Source organism: Muscardinus avellanarius (assembly GCF_963383645.1).
Source record: "Muscardinus avellanarius genome assembly, chromosome: 13".
NCBI lineage: Eukaryota > Metazoa > Chordata > Mammalia > Rodentia > Gliridae > Muscardinus > Muscardinus avellanarius.
Genome location: NC_137799.1, coordinates 74,896,470 through 74,922,468, shown reverse-complemented (window position 1 = coordinate 74,922,468; position 25,999 = coordinate 74,896,470). Strand labels below are relative to the sequence as shown.

The following is a 25,999-nucleotide window of genomic DNA, read 5'->3' as shown; positions in this document are numbered from 1 at the left end:
TAAAGTCATTGGATATAAATCATGCAAATAGACTGCTAATTAACAAAGTTATATGACAGCTTTAAGTTTACATATTACTAACTTAAGTATTAAGTGTGTAGGGGGGATATGGATGAAGGGAGGTGGTAGAAAAGGTGAAGGGTTATTCTCTGAAGGGTAAGGTAAGCAAGGTAGGGAGAAAAAGGGTCATAGGAGGAACTCTAGATGAAAAAGGAGAAATCACAGATGAGCAAGTAAGGCGACCTAACTGAGGGGGATGAGAGGAGGGAAGAGGGAAATTCCCTAATGTACATGATGTACATTCACACAAACATACCAAAATCAATCACTAAGCCAAACATGAGGAGGGATGGGGGGAGGGAATAGGGTGAGAAACAGGGAAGGACTAAATGAGTGAGGTGTGTATGTATGCCTCTACCATCTTGTACCCCATTAAGAAGTAAAACTAATGCACCAATAAAAAAATTTCAAATGTAATTTATTTTATTTTTTTGCGGGTCTGGGGATGGAACCCAGTGGCATTCGACCTCCGAGCTACACCCCCTGCCCTATTTTGTGTTCCTTATTTTGAAAAAGGGTCTCACTAAGTTGCAGAGGGTCTCGCTAAGTAGCTGAGGCTGTTCCTGAACCACAATCCTATGGTCTCAGACTCCTGAATGCTGGGATTACAAGCATGTGCCACCACGCCCGGCTCAAATACAATTTAAAATATAAGTATGTCCCAACGTGTAATCTGACTTAAAAAGACAAATCATAAGAGGATGGGCAAATCTAATAGAATTCTGAAATAGAATTCTGAATTCAGCATTTTAATAAAAATATGTTGGCAATTTATTTGCATTAAATAAAAATATGTTGGCAATTTATTTGCATTATAAGTTAGACCAAGGGTGGCAATAATTTTTAAAATTTTCCTTTATATCTTATGAGACTAATCAGAACAATGCCTAAATCCAAAATAGAAATTCTCTTCTTGATCTAGCAAAAATATTCTAATACATACTTGAGCGAAAAGAGAATACATTATAGATATTACTTTTCTTAATGTAAAAATTAAAATGTATATAAAATTTTCTTAATAAAGTATAACACAAATAGGAGTTATAGGAAATAGAGCCCAATATGAACAGTGTAAAGATGGCTAGTGAATTAACTACTTAATATATGTATGCATGTATGTGGTGTTAGGGATTGAACCCAGGGGCATTCAATCTCCCAGCTACATCCCAGCCTTGTCGTATCTATTATATGTAAAGAGGGTCTCACCAAGTTGCTGAGGCTGGTTTTCTTTTTGCTTTGCTTTTCTTTGCGGTACTGGGGATGGAACCCTGGGGCATTCTACCTCCGAGCTGCATCCCCAGCCCTGTTTTTTATTCTTTATTTTGAAACAGGGTCTCCCTGAGTTGCAGAGGGTCTCACTAAGTAGCTGAGGCTGGCCTTGAACCTGTGAACCTTCTGTCTCAGCCTCCTAAGTACTGAAATCACAAGTGTGTACTACCATACCTGGCTAGCTTCATCTTTTTTTTTTTTTTTTTTTGGTACTGGGGATGAAAACCAGGGGTCTTCTACATTCAGGCTACACCCCTAGATCTATTTTATATTTTATTTGGAAACAGGGTCTCACTAACCTGCTAAGGCTGGCTTTGAACCTGTGTTCTTCCTTATCTCAGCCTTCCAAGTACTGGGATTACAAGCCTCTACTACCATGCCTGGCTCTTCTTTTTAATCTTTTTTTTTTTTTTGTACTGGCATTGAACCCAGGAGCATTCTACCTCCAAGCCACACACACAGCCCTATTTTTTATTCTTTATTTTGAAACAAGGTCTCACTGAAGTTGCAGAAGACTTCACTAAGTAGCTGAGGCTGGCCCAGAAGCTGCAATCCTGTCTCAGCCTCTCAAATATTGGGACTAAAAGCATGCACTACCACACTGGGCTAGCTTCATCATTAAAAAAAATTTTTTTTACTGGTGCGCTAAACTTATATGCCATAGTGAAATTCAAAGTGATACATTTACATATACAAAAAGCAACTCCTGTTGTGGTTCCCTCTCCACCCTATCCTGTTACCCCACTCCTCCTTTCCCAGACATGCCACTAAGGTTGTCTGTAACATCTTCACATAGGAACATTACATTATTTCATCTGTTTCCTTCATCTATTATTGATGACCCATAATCACCCAAATATTTTGTTAATAAACCATCTGATTCATTCTCAAGATCCCTAGAAGACCCTTTTTTTTAATAGCAGACGTTTTCTTGCCTATCTTCTATGTCCCTCATGAACATTTCTCTATTTATTTATTAATTTATTGTGGTACTAGGGATGGAAACCAGGGACGTTCTACCTCTGAGCTACACCTCCAGCCCTATTTTTTATTCTTTTATTTGAAACAAGGTCTCACTAAGTTGCAGAAGGCTTCACAAGTAGCTGAGAATGGCCACGAACCTGTGATCCTCATGTCTCAGCCTCCTGAGTACTGGAATTACAAGCATGCGCCACCATGCCCAGCCTGAACATTTTTATTTATGGTAGTTTTCTTCTTCTACTATTACTATTACTGCTACTACTACTACTACTACTACTACTACTACTACTACTACTTTTTTTTGGCGGTACTAGGAATTGAACTTAGGGGGATTTTACCTCCAACCTACATCCTTACCCCTATTTTTTATTCTTTATTTTGGAAAAGGGTCTCACTAAGCTGCAAAGGGCCTCATTAAGTAGGTGAGGCTGGCCACAAACCTATGATCCTCCTCAGCCTCACAAGTACTGGGATTACAAGCATGCGCTGCCATGCTTGGCTTAGTAGTTTCTACTTCTTTAGCAGACTTTAATACATGCTATAATCTAAGAACCAGTTCAACCAAGATAGTTTTATACATGCTTCTTGGCCAGTAAGCTGCCAGTTCCTACCTTTCTAGAAGACAGCACAAAGGTTTAATCATAGTTACTGCCCTCCCTAGTCAAGGGCTTTTAAGAAACTCACGTATGGGCTGGGCAAGGTGGCACATGTCTGTAAACTGAGTAATTGAGAAACTGAGGTATGAGAAAATCACAGGTTTGACGCTAACCTCAGTAACTTAGTCACATCCTGTTTTGAAATAAAAAACAAAGGGTTGTGGGTATAAATTGGGCATTCCTCCTCCAATCCACATCTGTAGGGTGGGGGACACTCATGTATACAATCAGGCCTATACCAGAGATGCCAGAGTACAATAATGAAAAATCAGGGTGTTAACGGAACTAAGAATTCTTAAAACGACAAAGATTTACAATGATCACAGCAACAAATATCCACAATGACAGATGCCAGCAAGATGAATATATTTCTTACCGTGAGCATTATGGGCTCACACACTCTTTGCTTAAATTTATCTCTGTTATTTCTTAGCCACAAAACAGCATCATAGGTGTCTCGGTATCTCTGTCTCAGTTTATCTTCTTTTTGATTCATAAGATTGTCAAAACGTACAATATGATCATCCACATCTAAATTGGAAAACAAAATAGTGATTCTCTGAAAACTGTAATTAGTGAAATAATCTATTAATAAAACAGAAGAATATCTAGATTTAGTTACAAACACTACTCAGCAAGAAATATGCAGAGAAAATACTTGGCCTGATCAAATCAATCTAAAAGCTGGTAACACCTGGAATAAAACCTAATCTTAAAGCTATGAAAAATAAAGAACCAGGTCACCTACAAAAGAGTGAAGGAAAAAAACAACAAAAAACCCACTAACTTTTCAATCAGAAGGCAATGGCAATAGGCCTTCAAAGTTGAGAGAAAAATTATTTTCCATACAGAATTTTATACACAAAAAAGTTTAAAAAAAGATAAAGAATTTAAAGATATTCTCAGAGATCAAAGAATTTGACATTAACCCCCAAATATCTGCTATGAGGTTATCAGAAAACATACTTAAACAAAATAAGGGTATAACATAAAAGAAGACAGACATGGAATGCAGGAATAGGTTTACTCAACCAAAAGAAGATATGAGAGAAATCCCACAAAATACCCATGGAGGAGGCCTTAAGAACAAGCACTAAAAGGGCAAGGAAATAGAGAAAAGGACGGAATGCCACAGAATTCAAAAGAATGCCTGGTAAGTTAGGAAGATACCCTTTTAATTTAGGGAAATACTAATATAAAAATTGGTGTTTTGTTTTGTTTTTGTGGTACTGGGGATGGAACCCAGGGGCATTCTACATTTGAACTTTTGCAACAGAGTTGCAGAGGGCCTCACTAAGTGGCTGAGGCTGTCCAGTTAACCATGATCCTCAGTCTCAGCCTCCCAAATTACAAGCGTGCACCACCAAGCCCGGCTAAAGCTAAATGTTCTTAAAAAATTAAATCAACGGTTGTAATTTGACATACATAGTCAGCCAATGGAAAATTACAGTACATGATATAGGTGATTTAGGCACAAAGATGGAAAAACTCGTTTTAAAAAAACTTCCTCTACATGGACACTTTGATAGTTTAAAGTGAATATTGAGGTTAAAAAAACCCATCAACAGAGATACATCTCCATTTTATAGACATTTCTTCAGCCTAAGAATCTTACTCTTTTTCTCCTTCTCTAGAGTCTCCTTCTCTCTTCGTTTATCAATGATCTCGCCTTCACATAATGCCTTTTCATCTTGAACTCGTCTCAAATCATTTGTTATGGCATCAATCTGAGGTTGAAGATTCTCACAGTTCTCTGTGGTCCTTAGTTCATTTTGCAAATCCTCTATCATTTTGCGGGTATTACTAATTCTCCTCTGTCGGTCATTCTCTTCATTTTGTTTTACTGTTAAAGCCTGCTGAAGTTCCTCAATCTAATAAAACAAAAGTAGATTAATTAGTACTTGAGATTGTTTTTCCTCCTGGTTGATAAAGCTTTTGTAGTCACAGTTTAAAAAATGTGTGGGGTAGCCAGGTGTGGTGGAGCACTTGAGAGGCTGAGACAGGAGGATCACATGTTTGCTGCAAGGCCCCCTGCAATTCAGTGAGACACTTTCAAAATAAACATTAAAATAGGACTGAGATATAGTTCAGAGGCAGACAGCTCTTGGGCTCAATCCCCAGTAACACACAGACACCCCACCCCTCCCTTGAAATCTTCCCTCACTCTGTTCATTCGCTGAAGAAACCTGATTCACTGTCTTCCTCTATCTATCAGTATGCCTGTCATCATATGATTAACCTACATACAGAAAATCCATGTAACTTTTTGGTCTCTGAGTTCCATTACTTCTTCACCTTTAATCACTTTTTCCTTACATTGTTGATTATATAAATTACCCAAAATCACACTATCTCTGAAAATTTTATTTCCATAAAGCTACTCATTAATAAGCATTTCCTTTTCTTCCATCTTACTCAATCTTGTATTCTTACTGTGAGGATCCCAGGACCCCGCAATCCACTGGCATACCACCTTTTCACAACCCGCCAAATGGTTAGGGAACTAGACGAGGTTCCCTAGTCCAGTGCTAAATCACTCCCTTTCCCTGCCTCCATTCTTATGTCACATATCTAAACAACTGAACTAATGGAAGAAACTCTCAAAAACTGGTCTCATTTTTAACTTTTGGCCACAAAATCTATATAAGCAGTTAAAATGGCAACTGAAACAGTTCTCTAACAAATCTGTGCCCTCATTCTGATATAAGTTCCTATCTCTGCCTCATTTTCAATCTTTTATTACTGCCTTTCCACTATTCACTTAGCTAGTAACTGTGCCTCATACTCCACTAACAAAATTGTTTAAAACCAGAGCACTCCCTCATTTCCTGCTTTCAAACACATCATTCCAACTATATTTAAACTTGTGCTTTATCTTGTACAGTGTATATAGTCCCTGTAGCTACCTAAATCGAACCCCTCCAAGGCTACTCCAGAGCAGTGTTTCTCAAATTATTTATGATGAAGGCCATTGTTTTGTTTAGTGCTATAGGCTGAACAAAGAGGCATACTACCTCTGAGTTACACCACCAGCCCTATTTAATTTTTTACTTTGAAATGGTCTCATTATGTTGTTGAGGCTGGCTTTGAATCTGCGATCCTCCTATCTCAGCTTCCCAAGTACTGGGATCACAGGCATGTATCATTGTGGCCAGCTCAATTTTTTTGTGTGTATGTGCATGTATATGCGTTACTGAGGATTAAACCCAGGGGTATTCTACTTCCAAGCTAAACCCTCAACCTCTTTTATTTTTTTAAATAGGGTCTCACTAGGGTGCTGAGAGTCCTGCTACAGTGCTGAGGTTGTCCTCAAATCTGTTATCCTGATCCCCATCTTGCAGCCTCCCAAGTACTGTGATACTGGGATTATAGGTATGAGCAAACCAAACCTAACAAACAAACAAAAGCCTAAGCCATGCTGGGCATGGTGGCATACTCCTATAAAGCTAGCGGCTTGATAGGCTGAGACAAGAGAAGTGCCAATTCAAAGCCAGCCAAAATAACATACCAAGACCTTATCTTAAAAAACAACAGAGAAGTTAACTTTTATTAATTAAAATAAATTACCAACAGTCACTCTGGAAAACAGTTTAGCAATCCCCTAAAAAACTGAATGTAAGCCAGGCATGGTGGCTCACATTTGTAATCCCAGCATTCGGGAGGCTGAGACAGGAACATCATGGTTTGTGGACAGCCTCAGCTACTTAGTGAGGCCCTTTACAACTCAGTGAGACCCTGTTTCAAAATAAAACTAAAAAATAGGGCAGAGAGGTGTAGCTTGGGGGTTGAATGCCCCTGGGTTCCATCCCCAGACTGGCAAAAAAAAAAAAAAAAAAAAAAAAAGTTGAATGTAATCTATGATGCTGTACTCCTAGAAAATTATTCAAAAGAAATGAAGCACGTGCCTATACAAAGAGCCATACAAGAATACTCATAGGCCGGGCGTGGTGGCACACGCTTGTAATCCCAGCATTCGGGAGGCTGAGACCTGGAGAATCGCGGTTCGCGAACAGCCTCAGCTACTTAGTGAGGCCCTCTGCAACTGAGTGAGACCCGGTTTCAAAATAAAGAATAAAAAATAGGGCAGGGGGTGTAGCTTGGAGGTCGAATGCCCCTGGGTTCCACCCCCAGACCCTCCAAAAAAAAAAAAAAAAAAAGAATACTCATAGAAGCCCCAAACTAGAAATCACTTAAATTTCTATTAATGATGAATAGTTAAACAAATTGTAATTTCAAGAAAAATGAAAAAAATATACAGTAAATTGAATGAAAATAAAAATATAGGTCTGGCGTGGTGGTGCAAGCTTGTAATCCCAGTACTTGGGAGGCTGAGACAGGAGAACCACAAGTTCAAGACCAGCCTCAGCTACTTGTGGGTCCCTCTGCAATGTAGTAAGACCCCGTTTTAAATAAATAAAAAAGGGAGTTGGGGTTATAGCTCAGAGGTAGAATGCCCCTAACTTCAATCCCCAGTTCTGGAAAAAAAAAAAGCACATCAAAATTTGTGGTATACATAGTTGAAGCAAATGTGAGAGGTTGATTTCTTTCTCTAAGCACTATCAGGACTACATAGTTCATCTGGGTGGGGTGTGCACCCCTGTAAGCCTTGCTACCTAGAAGGCTGATGTGGAAGAATTCCATGTTTGTGTCCAGCCTGGGCCTCCACTGCGAGATCCTGTCTCAAAACAAGAGTAAAATACTCAAATCAAGAATCTAACTCTAATTTAAGAATCTGGGGTGGGGGATAAAAAAAAAAAAGAACTGCAAAATAACACCATATCAAGTAGAATAAAGAAAACAATAAGGGTTAGGAGTAGATATCAATTAAACCAAAAAAAGAAAAACAGAAAAATCAGTTAAAGAGATGGTCCCTTGGGAAAAAAAAATCAATATAATTAACATACCTCTAGCAAGACTGATAAGAGAAAAAGATATGTTAAAAAAAAGAACAAAAAAAAATCTGAACAGCTCATGGAATCAAATGGACCTCACTATATACTACTAGACTTATCAAAACATAGAAGACAGGTACAGTGGCATGCAAATGGTACCCCAGTACTTGAGAGGCGGAAACAGAAGAATACCAGGTTGGAGGCCAGCTTCAGCAACTTAGCTAGACTCAACAACTTAGAAAGATCCTGTTCCAAAACAAAACAAAAACAAAGTTGGAATGGGGATATAGCTCAGAGGGAGAATGCCTCTGTATTCTATTCCCAGTGACACACACACAGAATTTATGAACACAAAATTCGACAAATTATTATTATTGTGGTACTGGGGTTCCTGGAAGCCCTTCTACCTCCGAGCTACACTCCCAGACTGTGGTTTTTTTTTAATTATTTATTTGGAGATGGGGTCTCTTAAGCCAGCGAGGCTGACTACGAACCTGCGCGATCCTCCTGTCTCCGCCTCCCAAATGTGGGGATTACAAGCATGCACCACCACGCCCGGCTAAAATTTGACAATTTAGAAAAAACCAATTTTTCATAAAACACAAACTACACACAATTCAATTAGTACAAATATAATTATCTGAATAAACCTAAAATTATTAAGGAAACTGAATTCATAATTTTTTATTTTCATTTTAGAATCACAAAATTTTTATTTATTTTTAAAAATTTTTCCATATTTTATTTATAACTGGAACATATTGAAAATGGTGTACATTTAGATTGTGCTTCATGTCCTCTCTGCCCCCATTTCCCTTCCCCCTCCCAATTAAGAGTGTCCAGGTTAATCATGTTGTATTTATACTATTCCACATATTTGTATGTAGCTCCTCCATTGAACAACCTCAGCTTTCTTCCTCTCCTATCCTTCCATTCTAGCTTTGCTGAGGTTTTCCCTCCATCATCTGGAGTCCCTCTGGTATTACCACTACTCCCTAGCTTGGGCATATTAGAGAAAACAAATGTCCCTTCTCTTTCTGTGCTTGACTAATCTCACTTAACATAATGTTTCTCCAGTTCCTTCCATGTTCTTACAAATGCTATTATTTTATTCTTCTTTATAGCTGAATAGAATTCCATTGTGTGTATTTCCCATAATTTTGCAATTCATTCATCTGCTGATGGAGATCTAGGTTGGTTCCATATTTTGGCTATTACAAACTGTGCTGCTATGAACATGGGTCTGCATATGTTAACGTAGTTCTGTGATTTCAACCCCTTTGGAAAGATACCCAGGAGTGGTATAGCCGGATCAAATGGTGGATTTATTCCCAGTTTTCTAAGAAATCTCCACACTGATCTCCATAGCAGTTGAACTACTTTGCACTCCCACCACAGTGTAAAAGAGTTCCTCTTTCCCCACATCCTCGCCAGCAATTGTTGTTGTTTGATTTCTTTATGCCTGCCACTCTGATTGGGGTTAGATGGAATTCATAATTTTTTAAAACTCCCCCAAAGAAATCTCTAGGCCTAGACAGTTTCACTTCAAAATTAAGCAAAATGAGCCGGGCGTGGTGGCGCACGCTTGTAATCCCCGCGCTTGGGAGGCAGAGACAGGAGGATCGCGCAGGTTTGAAGCCAGCCGCGCGCGCTGGCTTAGGAGACCCTGTTTCCAAATAAAAATGTTAAAATAGGTCTGGGAGTGTAGCCCGGAGGTAGAAGGGCTTCCAGGAACCCCAGTACCACCACACACACAAAAAAAATTAAGCAAAATATTTAAAGAAGAACAATTCTACATAATCTTTCCCAGAACACAGAAGAGATCATTTCCCAGTTCATTTTATGAAACTAGCTATTACCAAAAGCAGGCACAGCACAAGAAGGAAACTACAGAACAATAACCCCCATGAATACACATGCAAAACCCCCTCAACAGAATGTATTTATATGCAAAAGAATTACACATTTATATACTACAACCAAGTGGGGTTTACTTCAGGGATGCAAAGTTAATTTGATATTTAAAAAAAAATCAATGTAATTAATCATATTAATGAACTAAAAAAAAAGTATATACAATCATATCAATAGATGACAAAATTGAGGATCTATTAATGATAAAAATTTTCAGAAACAGAAATATGTGTAAGAACTTTCTGAATTTGATAAAGAACATCTATAAAATGGTTAAGGTAGCTGGGCATGGTGGTGCACGCTTGTAATCCCTGCACTTGGGAGGCGGAGACAGGAGGATCGCACAGGTTCGAAGCCAGCCTCGCTTGTTTAAGAGACCCTGTTTCCAAACAAAATATAAAGTAGGTCTGGGAGTGTAGCTCGAAAGTAGAAGGGTTCCATTCCCAGTATCAGCCCACCCCCAAAAAAGCTTAAGGCTAACATAACTAGTAGTGAAAATGTGAAGATTTCCTTTTAAGACCAAGGCAAAGTTATCCATATTCACCATTATTATGCAATCCAGGCCAGAAGTTAAGATGCTGAGCATATAAATGAGAAAGGAAAAATAAGACAACCCTATTTGAATATGGCATCATCTAGACAACTGTTAGGAATCTAATAGAGAGAGAGAAAAAAAAAGACTGATTAAGGTTTAAATCAAACAACACCCAGAGGTCTTGTATGCTAAAAACAATGCTGATGAAGGAAATCAATGATCTAAATGGAGACATACCGTTTTATAGATTGGAAGACTCAACATAGTAAAAATTTCAATTCTCCCCAAAGGTTTAATGCAATTTCTATTAAAATCCCAGCAACATTTTTCTGTAGATATAGAAAAGATTTGGACTTCATCAGGAGTAGAGAAATAAAGAACTCTTACAGTCTTCTCTTCCACAAAAAACAATAAGCAATGACAAAAATTGTCAAAATTAACTTTTTACAATGCTGGAATCTAATCAAATCTGACATGTTTACTCATGAAAAATGGTGGATTCTCAGTAAAAATAGCACACTTTGTGAATTTTGGATATGCCCTATTCTCAGACCTTTCTATCCACTTCCATGGCAGCCTTAAAAGTCAAAAGCCCACAATATCACAGTGAAAATTAGAGGCAGCGCATGATTGAAAAGGCATGAATGAGGTTAGAGCTCTTGCCACAACAACTGACTTTATCCTACTGAGATGACTCTGGGCAGGGTCCCTAGGTGCTTCAGGATGGGGTCTGATAACTAGAGAAGGTGTATCTTTCAGCCCTATCTGCTAACCTCAAGAAATTTGAGATCACAATCACCAATAACTAATGATTTAATCAATCAAGTTTTTTTTTTCCCAATACTAGGGATTGAACTCAGGGGCATTCTATCTCTGAGCTACACCCCCTGCCCTATTTTTTATTCTTTATTTTGTAACAGGGTCTCACTAAGTTGCAGAGGGCTTCACTAGTTAGTTGAGGCTGTCCGCGAACCACAATCCTCCTGTCTCAGGCTCCCAAATCCTGGGATTACAGGCATGCGTGTGCCACTGTGCCTGGCTCAATCAAGAAATTTTGATATAATTTCTTGCATAAGGTTTGGGAGCTTCTGAGTTGGTAGATACTAGAAAGACAGAGTGCCCAGAGAGAGAAAAGAAGCTCTCCAACAATTCATGCCACACCTTGTCCTACACATGTCTCTCATTTGGCTGTTCCTGAGTTGTATCCTTTATAACAAATTAGTAATGTTTAAATACAATGCTTTCCTGAGTTCTGTGTGTCAATCTAAAATACTATCAAACCTGAAGTGGAGCTTGCTGAGCGTCTGAATTTGTAGCCAACTATGACAGAAAAGCAGTAGCTAGAGACAGAATGCCTGTGACTAGCATCTGGATAAGGGCAATCTTGTGGGACTGAGCCCTTAATTTCTAGGGTCTGTGCTAACTAAACCAAACTAAACTGCAGGACATACAGTGGTTGTCACAGAATTAGAGAACTGTCACCAAAAAAAAAAAAATGTAAAAAGTAAAATTTATTTCATTGCTGGAATTATAATTAAAATTTTAATTTGAGGGAGAAATACAAAGTTTTATGTATTATATATTATTCTGAACTAGACTATTATAAATATTGAATTAACTAATTAATTGAATCCCAAGTCAACCACCAAAAAGGCTAAAACATATAGTAAAAACAAGAGAATTAAACTCATCAGCAGAAAAAACCTATTACTATAGAATTAGAGAAAAAAGGAACAAAACTGTTTTAAGACATATAAAAACCCAACAAAATGGCACACATAAATCCTATCTTATCGATGGGCGTGGTGAAGCACGGTTGTAATCCCAGCACTAGGGAGGCCGAGACAAGAGGATTGCACAGGTTCGAAGCCAGTCTCAGCTACTGAGTGAGGCTCTCGAAGCAACTTAGTGAGACCCTGTTTCCAAATAGAGTATAAAATAGGGCTGGGAATACAGGCTCGAGGTTAAAAAAAAGCCCCTGGGTTCCACTCCCAGTACCACCAAAACCAAAACCAACAAACAACAACAAAAAATACTTATCAGTTTCCAAATAATATAAAAAATAGGTCTGGGAGTGTAGTAGTCCAGAGATAAAATGGTTTCCAGGAACCCCAGTACCACACACACACACACACACACACAAAAAAAAAAGATAAAAATAGAATTCTTTTAGGTGGGTGTGGTGGCATAGGACTATAATCACAGTACTTGGGAGGCTGGGACAGGAGGATTGCAGGTTTGTGGCCAGTCTCACCTACTTAATGAGGCCCTCTGCAACTTTGTGAGACCCTATTTCAAAAACAAAGAATAATATAATGCACCAATAAAAAATTTAAAAAAAAATAAAGAATAAGTCAGGCGTGGTATGCACGCTTGTAATCCTAGTACTTGGGAGGCTGAGACAGGAGGATCACACAGGTTTGAAGTCAGTCTCAGCTACTTGGTGAGGCTCTCAGCAACTTAGTAAAACCCTGCTTCCATAAAAATATAAAATAAGCCTAGGTCTAGGAGTATAGCCTAGAGGTAGAAAGCCCCTGGGTTCTACTTCCAGTACCACACACACACAAAAAAAAACCCCTTTTATTTTCCCCTCTCCTAGTAATCCTCATTTCAGAAAATGGTAGCACTACCCATCAAATGTTAAGTCAAAACCTAAGAGGTGGTCCTTGCTTCTTTTATAACTTAACACTGACATTCTTGGTAAGTTTTGTTGGCTTGCTTTATTAAACTTACTTAATAACTGGTACCATCCCAGTTAAAGCCACCATTATGTCTTGCCTGTACTACTGCAGTAGCCACTGAATATCCCTAATTTCATTCTTGTCCCACAGAGTCCATTCTCCCATAAGACAGTCCAGAGTGCTTTAAAAAATAAATGAAATATTTGTTTCTTCCTGGCTAAAACAGTTCAAGCTTTTTCATGGTTTCTCAATACATTGAGAAATAATTTTCTTTTCTTTTTTCCCCTTACCCTGCTCTATCATATAATTTCTGCCTACTTTTCAAGATTAATACTGGACCAAAAAGATAGCTGAGGAAAGATTTTTGTGTTGAGAAAAAAAAACTAATGTGTACCTCAGAATTTACTAGTCATATAACATTTCAGAAGTAAATGCAAAAAAGATTTTTTCAGACATATAAGGACTCAGAAAGTTTAACAAGCCTCTCTGTAAGATCTAAAGAAGATATAATCTAGAAGAAAAAAATAAGAGAATCCATAGCTCCCTAAAAGAAAGAGTAAGATGAAGTTTGATATAAGAGGCAAAACCGGCTAGGTGTGTTAGGGTACTCTTGTAATCCCAGTACGAAGGAGGCTGAGACAGAAATATTGCAGGCTCAGGGACAGCCTCAGCAATTTAATGAGATCTTGTTTAAAAAAAAAAAAAAAAAGGCTGGGGATTTAACAGCAAAGTCAAACACTGCTGGATTCAATCCCAGTACCAAAAGAAAAGAAAAAGCAACACCATCAAATAAGCCAATAAAGCATATTATTAAATCCAAATAAATATCAAGAGTAAGAAATAACATTTGAGAATCAAACAAATCTGCACACTTTCGGCCAAATGACTTTTGATAAAGAGGCCAAAAGCTGTATATACACTGAAAAAAAGCTTCTTCAACAAACGGTGTTGGCAAAACTGGTTAACCATAGGCAGAAAAATGGAAATAAACCCCACTTTCTCATCCTGCACAAGAATCAATTCAAGATGGATCGAAGCCTTGGAAATCAGACCAGACCTTGCAACTCTTTGAAGAGGGCACAGGTCTAACACAGGCACAAGTAAAAACTTTCTCAACTTTCTCAACCCCAAAGGCACAAGAAACTAAAAGACGACCAATATGTGGGATTGCATTAAACCAAAGAGCTTCTTGTGTACAGCAAAGAAAAATACCAAGAACTTCAACAGAGAGCCGACAGAATGGGAGAAAAATTTTGCCAACTATTTCTCTAATAGAGAACCAATATCTACAATATAGAGAACTCAGTGCTAAGAAAATAAATAACCTAATCAAAATGAGCAAGTCAGCTAGATGTGGTGGCACATGCTTGTAATCCCAGCATTCGGGAGGCTGAAACTGGAGAATTGCGGTTAGCAGACAGCCTCAGCTATTTATCCAGACAGTGGCAAGTCAGTAAGACCCTGTTTCAAAATTAAAAAGACTAAAAAAATAGGGATGGAGGTATAGCTCGGAGGTACAATGCCTCTGGGTTCCATCCACAGTACCATAAAATAAATAAATAAATAAATAAATAAATAAATAAATATCAAATGGCCAATAAATGTATGAAACAATGCTCAAAATCATTAGCAATTAGAGAAATGCAAATCAAAACTACCCTGAAATCTCACCTAACTCCAACTAGAATGGCAATCATTCAAAACACAAACAACAATAAATGCTGGTTAGGATGTGGAGAAGTGGGAACTCTAATACATTGCTGGTGATAGTGCAAATTAGTGCAACCACTTTGGAAAACTGTATGGAGGAACCTCAGAAGGATGGGTCTGAACCTATCATAGACCTAGCAATACCACTTCTGGGTATCTATCTAAAAGAATGGAAACCAAACTACCAAACTAATGCACGAGTATCTATGTTTCCAGCCACACGATCCACAATTGCCAAACTATGGAACCAGAAGAATGGAGCCGGGTGTGGTGGCACACTTATAATCCCAGCATTTGGGAGGCTGAGACAGGAGGGCAATGGTTCACAAACAGCCTCAGCTACTCAGTGAGGCCCTTTGTAACCCAGTGAGGCCTTGTTTCAAAATAAAGAATAAAAAATAGGGCTGGGGGTGTAGCTATGAAGTAGTGTCCCTGGGTTCCTCAGAGCACACACACACACAAAAAAAAAAAGGATCACAAAACTATGGGATATATATACAATGGAATTTTACTCGGCCATAAAGAACAACAAAATTAGCTGGGTGTGGTGGTGCACGCTTGTAATCCAGGCATTTGGGAGACTGAGACAGGAGGATCACTGTTTAGGGACAGCCGTAGCTACTCAGTGAGGCCCTGTTTCAAAACAAAGAATACAGAATAGGGCAGGAGGTGTAGCTTGGAGGTCAAATGCCCCGAGTTCCATCCACACACACACAAAAGAACAAAATTACATAATTTACAAGGAAATGGATGGCACTGGAAACATTATGCTAAGTAAGATTAGTCAGTCACAAAAAGTACGAAATTGGATGCTCTCCCTAATATGTGGAAGCTAGGGAGAAAAATGGTCATAGGAGGAACTCTAGACAAAGGAGAAACCATAGATAAACAAATAAGGTGACTTAACTGAGGGGAAAGGAAGGGAGGAAGAGGGAAATTCCCTAATGTACATGACATACATTCATAAACATATCAATCACTAAGCCAAAAATGAGAAGGAGAAAGTGGGGAGGGAATGGGGTAGGAATTAGAGAAGGGCTAAATAAACAATGTGTATATGTATGCCTCTACCATCCTGTACCCCACTAAGATGTATGACTGTAATGCACCAATAAAAAAATTTAAAAACTAAATTAAAAGAATAATATTTGAAGTAACAAGTCAAATGTCTGATGATTCTGAAACGAGAATGAAAAAAAGGAAAAAGTATGCTAAAATTTTTATTTTAATTAGGTGGAAGAATTAAAATACTGATTAATTCTAATTAAATATTTATTAACTCTACTGGTTATCTTTTATTAATGTGTTAAACTTTAAGAGCAATCACTAGCCAGGCATGGTGGTGCACACTTGTGATCTCGGTACTTAGGAGGCAGAGAAAGGATCACAGGTTTGTGGTTAGACTTACTTAGTGAGGCCCTCTGCAATTTAGTGAGACCCTGTTTCAAAATAAAAAATAAGCTGGGCATGGTGGCGCACGCTTGTAATCCCTGCACTTGGGAGGCAGAGACAGGAGGAGGATCACGCAGGTTCGAAGCCAGCTTAAGAGACCCTGTTTCCAAATAAAAATATAAAATAGGTCTGGGAGTGTAGCCCTGAGGTCCAGGAATCCAGTTCTACAAAAAAAAAAAAAAAAAAAAAAAAGCCCCTGGATTCAATCCCTAGTAAAACACACACACACACACACACACACACGATATATCAAGTAAATAGAAAATATGTGCTAAGCCGGGTGTGGTGGCGCACGCTTGTAATCCCCGCACTTGGGAGGCAGAGACAGGAGGATCGCGCAGGTTCGAAGCCAGCCACGCGCGCTGGCTTAGGAGACCCTGTTTCCAAATAAAAAAAATGTAAAAATAGGTCTGGGAGTGTAGCCCGGAGGTAGAAGGGCTTCCAGGAACCCCAGTACCACCAAAAAAAGAAAAAAAAAAATATGTGCTAATATAATTACAGTAAGCCTATTATAACCTATTTATACATATGTGTGTATGGGTATGTATAACCACACCCAAAAAGAATGCAAAATCTTTTAAGTATATATAGAACACATATAAAAATCAAATACAAGCCAGGAGTGGTGGCGCACGCTTGTAATCCCAGCATTTGGGAGGCTGAGATCGGAGGATCGCGGTTTGCGGACAGCCTCAGCTACCTAGTGAGGCCCTCTGCAACTCAGTGAGACCCGGATTCAAAATAAAGAATAAAAAATAGGGCAGGGGGTGTAGCTCGGAGGTTGAATGTCCCTGGATTCCACCCCCAGACCCTTAAAAAAAAAAATACAATTAAATTCCAAAAGATGTCTCAAAAAAACCCTCTAAAGTCCTAAAAGTTCTATTTAGAACCAATTTTTAAAAACGGCAATTTAAATTTCTATCTTAAAGAGTGGGATGCAGCTCAGTGGTAGAGCATGTGCCTAGCATGTACAAGGACCTGGGCTATACCTAGTACCTTCCTCCAATCCACTATCTTTACAATATAATTTTTTTTTTTTAAGGAAATAGTAGAGGCTTAGGGAAGTGGAGGTACAGTTTAAGAGAAGGCCATGATAAAAGTTTATGCCAACGAAAGGCTCTTTTGCACCGTCTAATTCTGGAAGTAGAAAACAGCCAAAAAATATTTTTAAGTAGCTTTAACTGAATAAAATCACTAAAATGAAAACTATAAAATCCTAAACTGAAAAAGTAAACCAACATAATGGGAGATGTAACCAAAAGAATATTTTGAGGAACTTTCCTCAATATCTTCTATATGATAATTATACCTCCAAATGAAGAATGTTATCCCAAACAAAATTTGACCCATTATCAGACCTGAAAACAAAAGTTAAGGTAAATTAAAGAAATAAAAATTCCAGTAGAAAATCTTACATGTTTATCTTTCCTTTCTATAACATCTTGCTTCTGTTTGCATTTCTGAGATGCCTCCTTAATATCTGTTGCCTGTAGAATTGAACCAGAAAGGGGAAAAGTTAGTTTATGAATGTGCATGTTTATATCTTCACATTATTTTCCTGTTATTTTATCTGACCCTGAAAATAAATCTATAGGAGTCAGAACAGATGTTACTGCTTTCCTACACATAGAGAAAAAAAAGGTCAGTTATTGAATAACAAAGCAGGAATTTAAAATATATATCAGCCTGGTTGCAATGGTACATGCCTATAATCTGAGTGAATTGAGAAGCTGAAGCAAAAAGATCAAAAAGTTTGAGGCCAGTGTAGACAACCTAGCCAAAACCTATCTCAAGATTAAAAAATAAAAAGGGCAGGAGACATAGATCAGTGGTAGAATATCCTGGATTCAATCTCTAATATCATCCAAAAGGAAAAAATAAAATGGCTGGGGATGTAGCTTAGAGGCAGAATGTTTGCCTAGCATGTGTGAGTTCTTGGTTTAATTCCCAGTATAAGAACAACAACAACAACAACAATGCAGCAGCATCCCTGGCATGTTAAAAAATAACCGTGTTAGAAAAGATTTTGTGTCAGAATAGAAGGAACAGGAACAAAAATAACATGAATATTAAATAAAATTAACATTTTTATTCCCGTTGCATAGATTATAGGTATTAATTACATATAATTAGACTGGAGCAGGAATGCTTGCACAAACCTGTAATCCCATTTACTTGGAAGGCTGAGACAATAGGATCACAAGCTAGAGCCTGGGTAACTTAGCAAGAATCCATGTCAAATAAAATAGATACAGGAACGTGGCCTAGTGGTGAAGTGTCCTCAGATTCCATCCCTAGTACTGGCACATGCATATAATCCCAGTACTATGGAGGCTGAGACAGGATCACAGGTTCAAGGCCAGACTCACAACTTAGTGAAATCCTTTTCAAAATAAAATATATAAAGGGTTGGAAGCCAGATATGGTGGCACATACTTATAATCCTATTACTTGAGAGGCTGAGACTGGAGGATCGTGGGTTCAAGGACAGCCTCAGCAATTTAAGGGAAGCTCTCTGAAATCTAGTGAACTGTGTTTCCAAATAAGAAAATCTTTCTAAGGATGTTGCTCAGAGGTAGAATGCCTCTAGGTTCAATTCCCAGTCCCAGATACACACACAAAAAGGGCTGTCAGTATAGCTAGGAGGCAAATTGGCCCTGAGTTCAACCCCCAGCACCAAAGAAAAAGAAAAAAAAAATTCAGATAATCCAAAACGGAACAAGAAAAGTACCTTTTCTTTGATTCGAGCTTCCAAATTATGGCGCTGTCTTTCAATTTCTTCAATTCGACGTGTCATAGGAATTTGCCCATCTTTAAGTTTTCTGACTTCTTCCTTAACTCGATCACGAGCTAGTTTTACTTCCTCATATTCCTGGCGAACATTTTCATATTCCTTGGAAATAATTCAAGAAATAGAAGTAACGGAAATATCTGGTTTAAACTAATACATATTTTAAAATCAAGGCACAGGCAACAATCACATCTAAAAACGAACTTTGTGAACAAAATGAGATTTTCCTCTTACCTCTCAATAAAGAAAAAATTCAGAAATACGTAAAGAAGCAAAAGAGGGCTGAGTATGTAGCTCAGTGAAAGAGCACTTGCTTAGCACCCTTAAGGCCCTGGGTTCAATCTCCAGTAAAAATTCAATTATGAGAAGTACAAAATTATAAAGTAAAAAGAAAATGAATCAAAAAGAAAACAAGAAGCATGTAGCTACTAGCTAGGTGTGAACAATGTATGTCTTGTCACAAAATAATAACTTTCTGAACAAAAGTAAGAGAAGAGCTGGATATGGTGGTACACACTTTTAATCCCAGTACTTAGCAGGTTGAGACAAGAGGATCACAGGTTCAAAGCCAGCCTTAGCAACTTAGCAAGACTCTATTTCAAAATAAAAAATGAAACAGGGCTGGGTACAGTGCAGAGGTAGAAGGCTTCTCTGGGTTCCATCCCCAGCACCACACGAACACACACACACACACACACACACACACACAAAGTGCTAAGATAGCATATACTAAGAACAAATAAGATCAAGAAAAAAATCCACAAATACACAGAATAAATCAAAAAAAGAAAAATTTAAAGACTGAAGTTAATCTTTTAAAAAAGGAGATACCAAAAGACTTAAAAAATAAAGTGAGCCAGATGCAATAGCACATGCAACTTAGCAAAACCCTGTTTTAAAATAAAAAATAAAGAGGGGGGATATAACTCTGATTTTTCTTGAGTTCAATTCCCAGTACCAAAAACAAGAGTAAGAGGTATACATTTTATGTTCAATATATAAAGCAAAAATGAAAAAGCACCAAATTTAAATCTATAGTAATTTGTGTCTTCATTATAACTACTCTGCTATTTAAAGAATCACTTATTTTGGCTTTAATAACTAAGACTTACCACCCATGGCCTTTTTGCTTCAAGCATCTCAATTAAATCTAAATGCCGCTTACGTTCATAGAATCTCTCAACATCTTGTTTATACCTTTCGTTCCTCTGAACCATTTTCTCTAAATATTCAGTTTTTTCTTTGCAAGAGGTCTAAAATAAATATTTGTTGAACAATTAGTTTAACTGTAAAAAACAAAGGTCAATTTTAACAATGAGAAACAATGCTGGCAAAATTTCTCAATAAAGATTTCCACAGAAGTTCTTAAGAACTGCAAAAGTAATATCCATAAAGGTTCTGGTGAGGCTCTATAATTATACTGTTACGTGCCTGTGAGGATTCCCTGTCACACCTCTGACTTCTTGCAGAGAGCGATATCTGTACTATCTACTTCAGAGGTAGAAGTGATTTGCTCAATAAAGGTCGATTATCCTTTATACTAAATGCTTGGGGACAAAAGTGTTTCTGTTTTCAAAGTTTTTCAGATTCTGATGCCGGGCATGGTGGCACACACTTGTAATCTCAGCATTTGGGAGCCTGAGACATGAGGATCGAGGTTTGAGGACAGCCTCGGCTACTTAGTAAGGCCCTTTACAACTCAGGGAGACCCTGTTTCAAAATAAAAAATAAAAACTAGGGCTGGGGGTCCAGATCAGAGGTAGAATGTCCCATCCCCAGTACCACAAAAAAGAAAAAAAAGTTTTTCAGATTCTGGAATATTTGCATAGATATCATGGTTGAGAATCTCCATCCCCAAATCACAAATCTACAATGCTCCAAAATCCGAAAATTTTTGAGCATCAAAATGACACTCAAAAGTTTGTTTTGAAGGATTCTAGATTTTAGATTAAAAATGCTAAACCTAAGAAATGATAGCTTTAAAAAACCTATAAAATAATATACAAATGAAAAGGAATACTACAATTAGCATGTTATGACTTCGAAATGACATGAAACAAAACTAAAATTCAGCCTTTATATTACAAAAATGCAAAGATGTGCTCAGAGCCTAGTAGAATATACATGCTTTTTTCTTTTCATGGATGGCAGGCAGTTTTTGGTGAGTATTTCAGGTGGGAGTGTTAAGATTACTTGATATAGAAAAAGGTAAAAGAACTGAAAGAATATCTCAAATAGGACAAAATAACTTATAAGAAGCTCAGAACAATTTTTCATCATTCACTGTAAATAAGTCCAATAAAAATAACATTTTTTATTATAATACATACATATATATTATCAGGTAGTTATACATTAAGATTTGTTTGAAATCTTGAAAGCATCTGTTTATAAGGTTTCTCATGAAAATATACTGACTTATTTTAAATGTAGGGATGTGGAAAAATCTATTAAATACCTTTATAAATGGTATGCTATAAAAACATTTTTATTTATATGTTTATTAAAGGTAAAAGTAAAAAAGTTAACACTTCAACTAAATGTCTGCCTTCATGTAGCTGATAATGATACACAGAAAACTGGTTCAACAAAGGTCTTAATTTAGAAAACTGTATCTTTATCCATATTACCTATAAAACCTTACATAGTGCCTGACACATGGTAGATGTTTAGTAGATACTGATTGAATGACAGAATAATATAACCTACTAAGAGAAAAATGTAATATCAGTATTGGCTTCTTAAAAACTCAACTACTAATGTGTACTGCTAAAATAGTCTAGGTTTTTCAAATTTTACATTATCAACTCTATAATTTATTCTCACTTTTTGTCATTTGAACTGATGTCAGTAAGTACAATCCTGGGTGGAAAAATATCAGAAATATGAATTCACTCAAGAAATAGAAGTACTACTCACTCTTCCACATTTCAAGATAGAGAAATCAATAAGGGGTGTCAGACATGAGTTATGTATTCATAAGTACCTCTAGTTGTTTTTCTTTCTCCCTGTAGTTTTTGAGTTCACAGTGATACCTGTGCATTTCTGGAGGGCCAATTGACTTTTCAGTAGCTTCAAGGAGTTCAATTTTGCTGAGTTTTGCAAATTCTCCAACTTTGTCCTAGACCACCAAAAATAAAATATTAGCAACTATTATTTGTAAATATCTTTAAAATGTATTTTACTCAATGATTATACTCATGTTTTTTATTTGGGTCTCATAATTTTTACTTATTTATTTATTGGTACTGGGTATGGAACTCCATGGCATTCCTCTGAGCTATACCCTCAGATCTATTTTTTATTCTTTGTTTTGAACAAGGTCTCACTAAATTGCAGAAGGCCCCAATGTCTCAGCCTCCCAAATACTGGGTTTACAAAAGTGCACCACCACACATGGCTTGAGTCTCATTAAAAAAAAAAAAAAAAAAAAAAAAACTTTGAATACCAGGTGTGGTGGTGCAAGCTTGTAATCCTAGCACCCGGGAGGCTGAGACAAGAGGATCACACAGGTTCGAAGCCAGCCTCAGCTACATAGTGAGGCTCTCAGCAACTTAATGAGACCCTGTTTCCAAATAAGCATAAAATAGGTCTGGGAGAGTAGCCCAGAGGTAGAAAAGCTCCTTGGGTTCCACCCCCAGTACCACAAAACAAATAAACAAACTAACTTTGAGATATGTCTTTATATAGACTTTTTATATATTATTATTTAATAAAGATAAACGTATAAATTATCATCTTTTTGAAAAAAATTAGGTCAATCATTTCACTTACATACATATTATAAATAATTTGTGAATAAAAGAAAAAATAGTCTCCTGGATTGAAATAATCACTCTATCAACTAGCAAATGAAGTTCTACATCAAAAAATTAACAAACAAACAAAAAACCAGGAACAGTAGCACACTACTACCCCATACTTGGAAGGTTGAAACAAGAGAATTGCAGGTTCCAGGCCAGTCTCAGCAACTTAGCATGACCCTCAGCAAATCAGTGAGATTCTGTTTCCAAATAAAAAATAAAGGGCTGAGGGTATAGCTCAGAGATAAAATGCTTCTGATTTCAATTCCCCAAGTAGGTACTGGGAGAAAAAATGGCAAAATACCCCCCCACACACACACACGCAATTTCAAATATCTATTACTAGATAGTCTGATATAAGGTGATAAATGCAAAAAGCTTTCAAATTTTAATTTAAGTAAATTTAATTAAATCATCTTGTTTCTGAATAAAACATCACTAATCAGCATTTGGGGGGGGGGTACTGGGGATTGAACCCAGGGGGCCTCTATTTCTAAGCTAACAGTCCCAGACTTTCTCTTTTTTTCTTTTGAAACAAGGTCTTACTAAGTTGTTAAGACTGGCCTCAATTATATTACAGGCACGTACCACCATGCTCAGCTATTAAGTAGCATTTAAAGACAAATTAAATTAAATAGGTATTGATTTTAACATTTAACATGCATTATCAGGATTTTTTCCCTTTCTTTTTTGGTGGTACTAGGGATTGAACCCTGGGACATTCTGCCTCTGAACTATACCCCAGCCCTATATTTATTTTTATTGTGAAACAAGGTCTCTCTAGGTTGATGAAAACCTCACCACTTACTGGTGCAGTCCTTAAACCTTCAATCCTTCTACCTCATCCTCCTAAGTACTGGGATAATTAATAGGTGAGAGCCACTATGCCCAGCTTCAGAATTATTTTTAATAAACTACAAATAAGATTTTAAAAGAAATACTGTACCTGGACACGTTGGCACACACCTGTAATACTAGTATTTGGGAGGCTAAGACAGGAGAGTCGCAGTTTTGAGGACAGTCTCAGCAATGCAGGGAATCTCAGAAACCCAGTGTGACTGGGTGTGGTGGCACACATTTGTAATCCCAACATTTGGGAAGCTGAGACAGGAGGATTGCGGTTTGCGGACAGCCTCAGCTACTTAGTGAGGCCCTTTGCAACTCAGTGAGACCCTGTTTCAAAGTAAAGAATAAAAAATAGAGCTGAGGGTATATATAGCTCAGAGGTAGAATGCTCCTGGGTTCCATCCCTAGTAGTGGGAAAAAAAAAAAAAAAAAAAAAAGCAAAAAGAAACCCAGTGAATCTTATTTCAAAAGAACAAAAGAGTTGGGGGTATAGAGGTAACAACAGTGCTTACTCCTGGATTCAATCCTCAGTACCAAAGAAAAATCCAAAACAATAAAAAAGATAGTATACCCAGAGATGAGCTTTAGCATAATACATATCTTATACAAAACATACACTGATTAAAAAGTTCTGTAATCCCAGCATTCGGGAGGCTAGAGGATCGCAGTTCGCGGACAGCCTCAGCTACTTAGTGAGGCCCTCTGCAACTCAGTGAGACCTGGTTTCAAAATAAAAGAATAAAAAATAGGGCAGGGGTGTAACTCAGAGGTTGAATGCCCCTGGGTTCCATCTCCACACCCGCAAAAAAAAAAAAAAAAAAGTTCTGACAAAAATTTAAGATTAAACAAATGATGTACATAGCTATCAAAGCCACTCTCTATACTTAAAATACATTAAGACATTAAGATACTTCACAATTTAAACTTTTTATTAAATGAAATTACTAACATACTGTTCAGGGTATTTACTTATTTCAGTATAAATAATAACAATTACATAATTCTTTGAAAATGACTCAGATTCTTCTATGACATGAAGAGGTGCTATATGCAAAGCTTTCCCATCTTCCCATTTACTTCTGTCATACCTGAGGTAGAAATTGGCAAAGATTGCCCACTTGAATGTTTAAGGCTGCAACTTGTTCTTCTACTACTTTCTGTGTTGTAGATTTTTTGTTGATGAACCAAAAGGACTGATTTTTTGCAACATCAATCTCACGGGTGATTACAAGATTTCCAGAAGTCCTGAATCTATTAAAAAATAATTTTAGAATATTTATGTTCAAAACATATACAATAGTTTAGAAATAAAAATTCTCAACATTTTCTTACACCAAAGTGCTCTATGATATTATTATGATTTTTGTTTCTTTTGATATGTTGGTCCCTCCAGAGAAGGAAACCATGACATTTTATTAGAAATAATACCACAACTGATTACATGTCAGTTACTACTTCAACATCCAAAATTATTTAAATTGCTAAAATAAAATTAAAACAAATGCCAACTTCCAAAACACTACCAGAGGAGTCGCACATCTGCAGTTATTTATCCTGTTATGCTATTCTTCAATCACATGCATCGACTGCAATTAAAAATCGGGTGGTATATCAAAGCACTTAACAGTTTAACCTTGAAATTTTCCCTACTTGGAAATGTATGAAGACTGACTCTTGTATAAGCATTTCCAGAAATCAAAACCAGCCTGACCATAGAAAAGCCCAAGGCTTCTTCACCATGTACGCCACTCTGAATTCAGAAGGAATTACATTACATGGCTATAAAGGAATATTAAGCAATATAGAATCTGAAAGAAGGGTATTTACTTATTTCTTGCTTTTAGAAGTACTAGTGCTCCACACCTCTCATCTATTCATCCATCTTCTTCACTGGGAATCAGCAGCATGTGGTAAAAAGATAAATTATTGGTATCTAATGACTAAATGAAAATAATTTAAATGTTGTCTATATAGAATAAATTGTAATCAGAATATTTCAAACAGTAAGAGACTTTAGAACTTAAGCTTTTTAAACTTATTTTTAGCAGAATGACTAATAAAGTACCCCTTTTGATCCACCTGCTGTAGACAACTAAAAACAATAAACTATCTCTATAAATACATTTATTAGTTAGTATGAAAGGAGTTTGGGCCAAAATCCTAGCACTCTTGAGAACCCTGAGTGGAAAAATAAAACTTTCACCTTGAGGGCATTTGCCTACCCATAGTGTCCTTCAGGATTCATTTTCACGATCTCCTGGTAGAGGGACTATAAAGCACAGAGCTATCTAATGTGAAGAGTGTAATAGAAAATCATCCCCAAAGAGCTATACCCTCAATACAAGGGTAACTAGAAATACTTCATCACCACCACCATTAGGGTCAGCAGGCAAAACTGCCCGACTCCAA

General features: G+C 37.2%; 1 protein-coding gene across 1 annotated transcript in view; it reads right to left on the bottom strand.

Moving 5' to 3' along the window:
* Positions 1–25,999, bottom strand: part of SMC5 (structural maintenance of chromosomes 5) — a gene marked incomplete at both ends in the record, with an annotated part of 94,991 nt that overhangs the window by 49,526 nt on the left and 19,466 nt on the right. Inside the window, 7 exons of the mRNA XM_080709194.1 lie at positions 3,343–3,497; positions 4,582–4,837; positions 17,566–17,637; positions 18,882–19,043; positions 20,054–20,194; positions 21,928–22,062; positions 24,679–24,841. Coding sequence (XP_080565320.1) covers positions 3,343–3,497; positions 4,582–4,837; positions 17,566–17,637; positions 18,882–19,043; positions 20,054–20,194; positions 21,928–22,062; positions 24,679–24,841 — 1,084 coding nt within the window. The remainder of the gene's footprint in view (positions 1–3,342; positions 3,498–4,581; positions 4,838–17,565; positions 17,638–18,881; positions 19,044–20,053; positions 20,195–21,927; positions 22,063–24,678; positions 24,842–25,999) is intronic.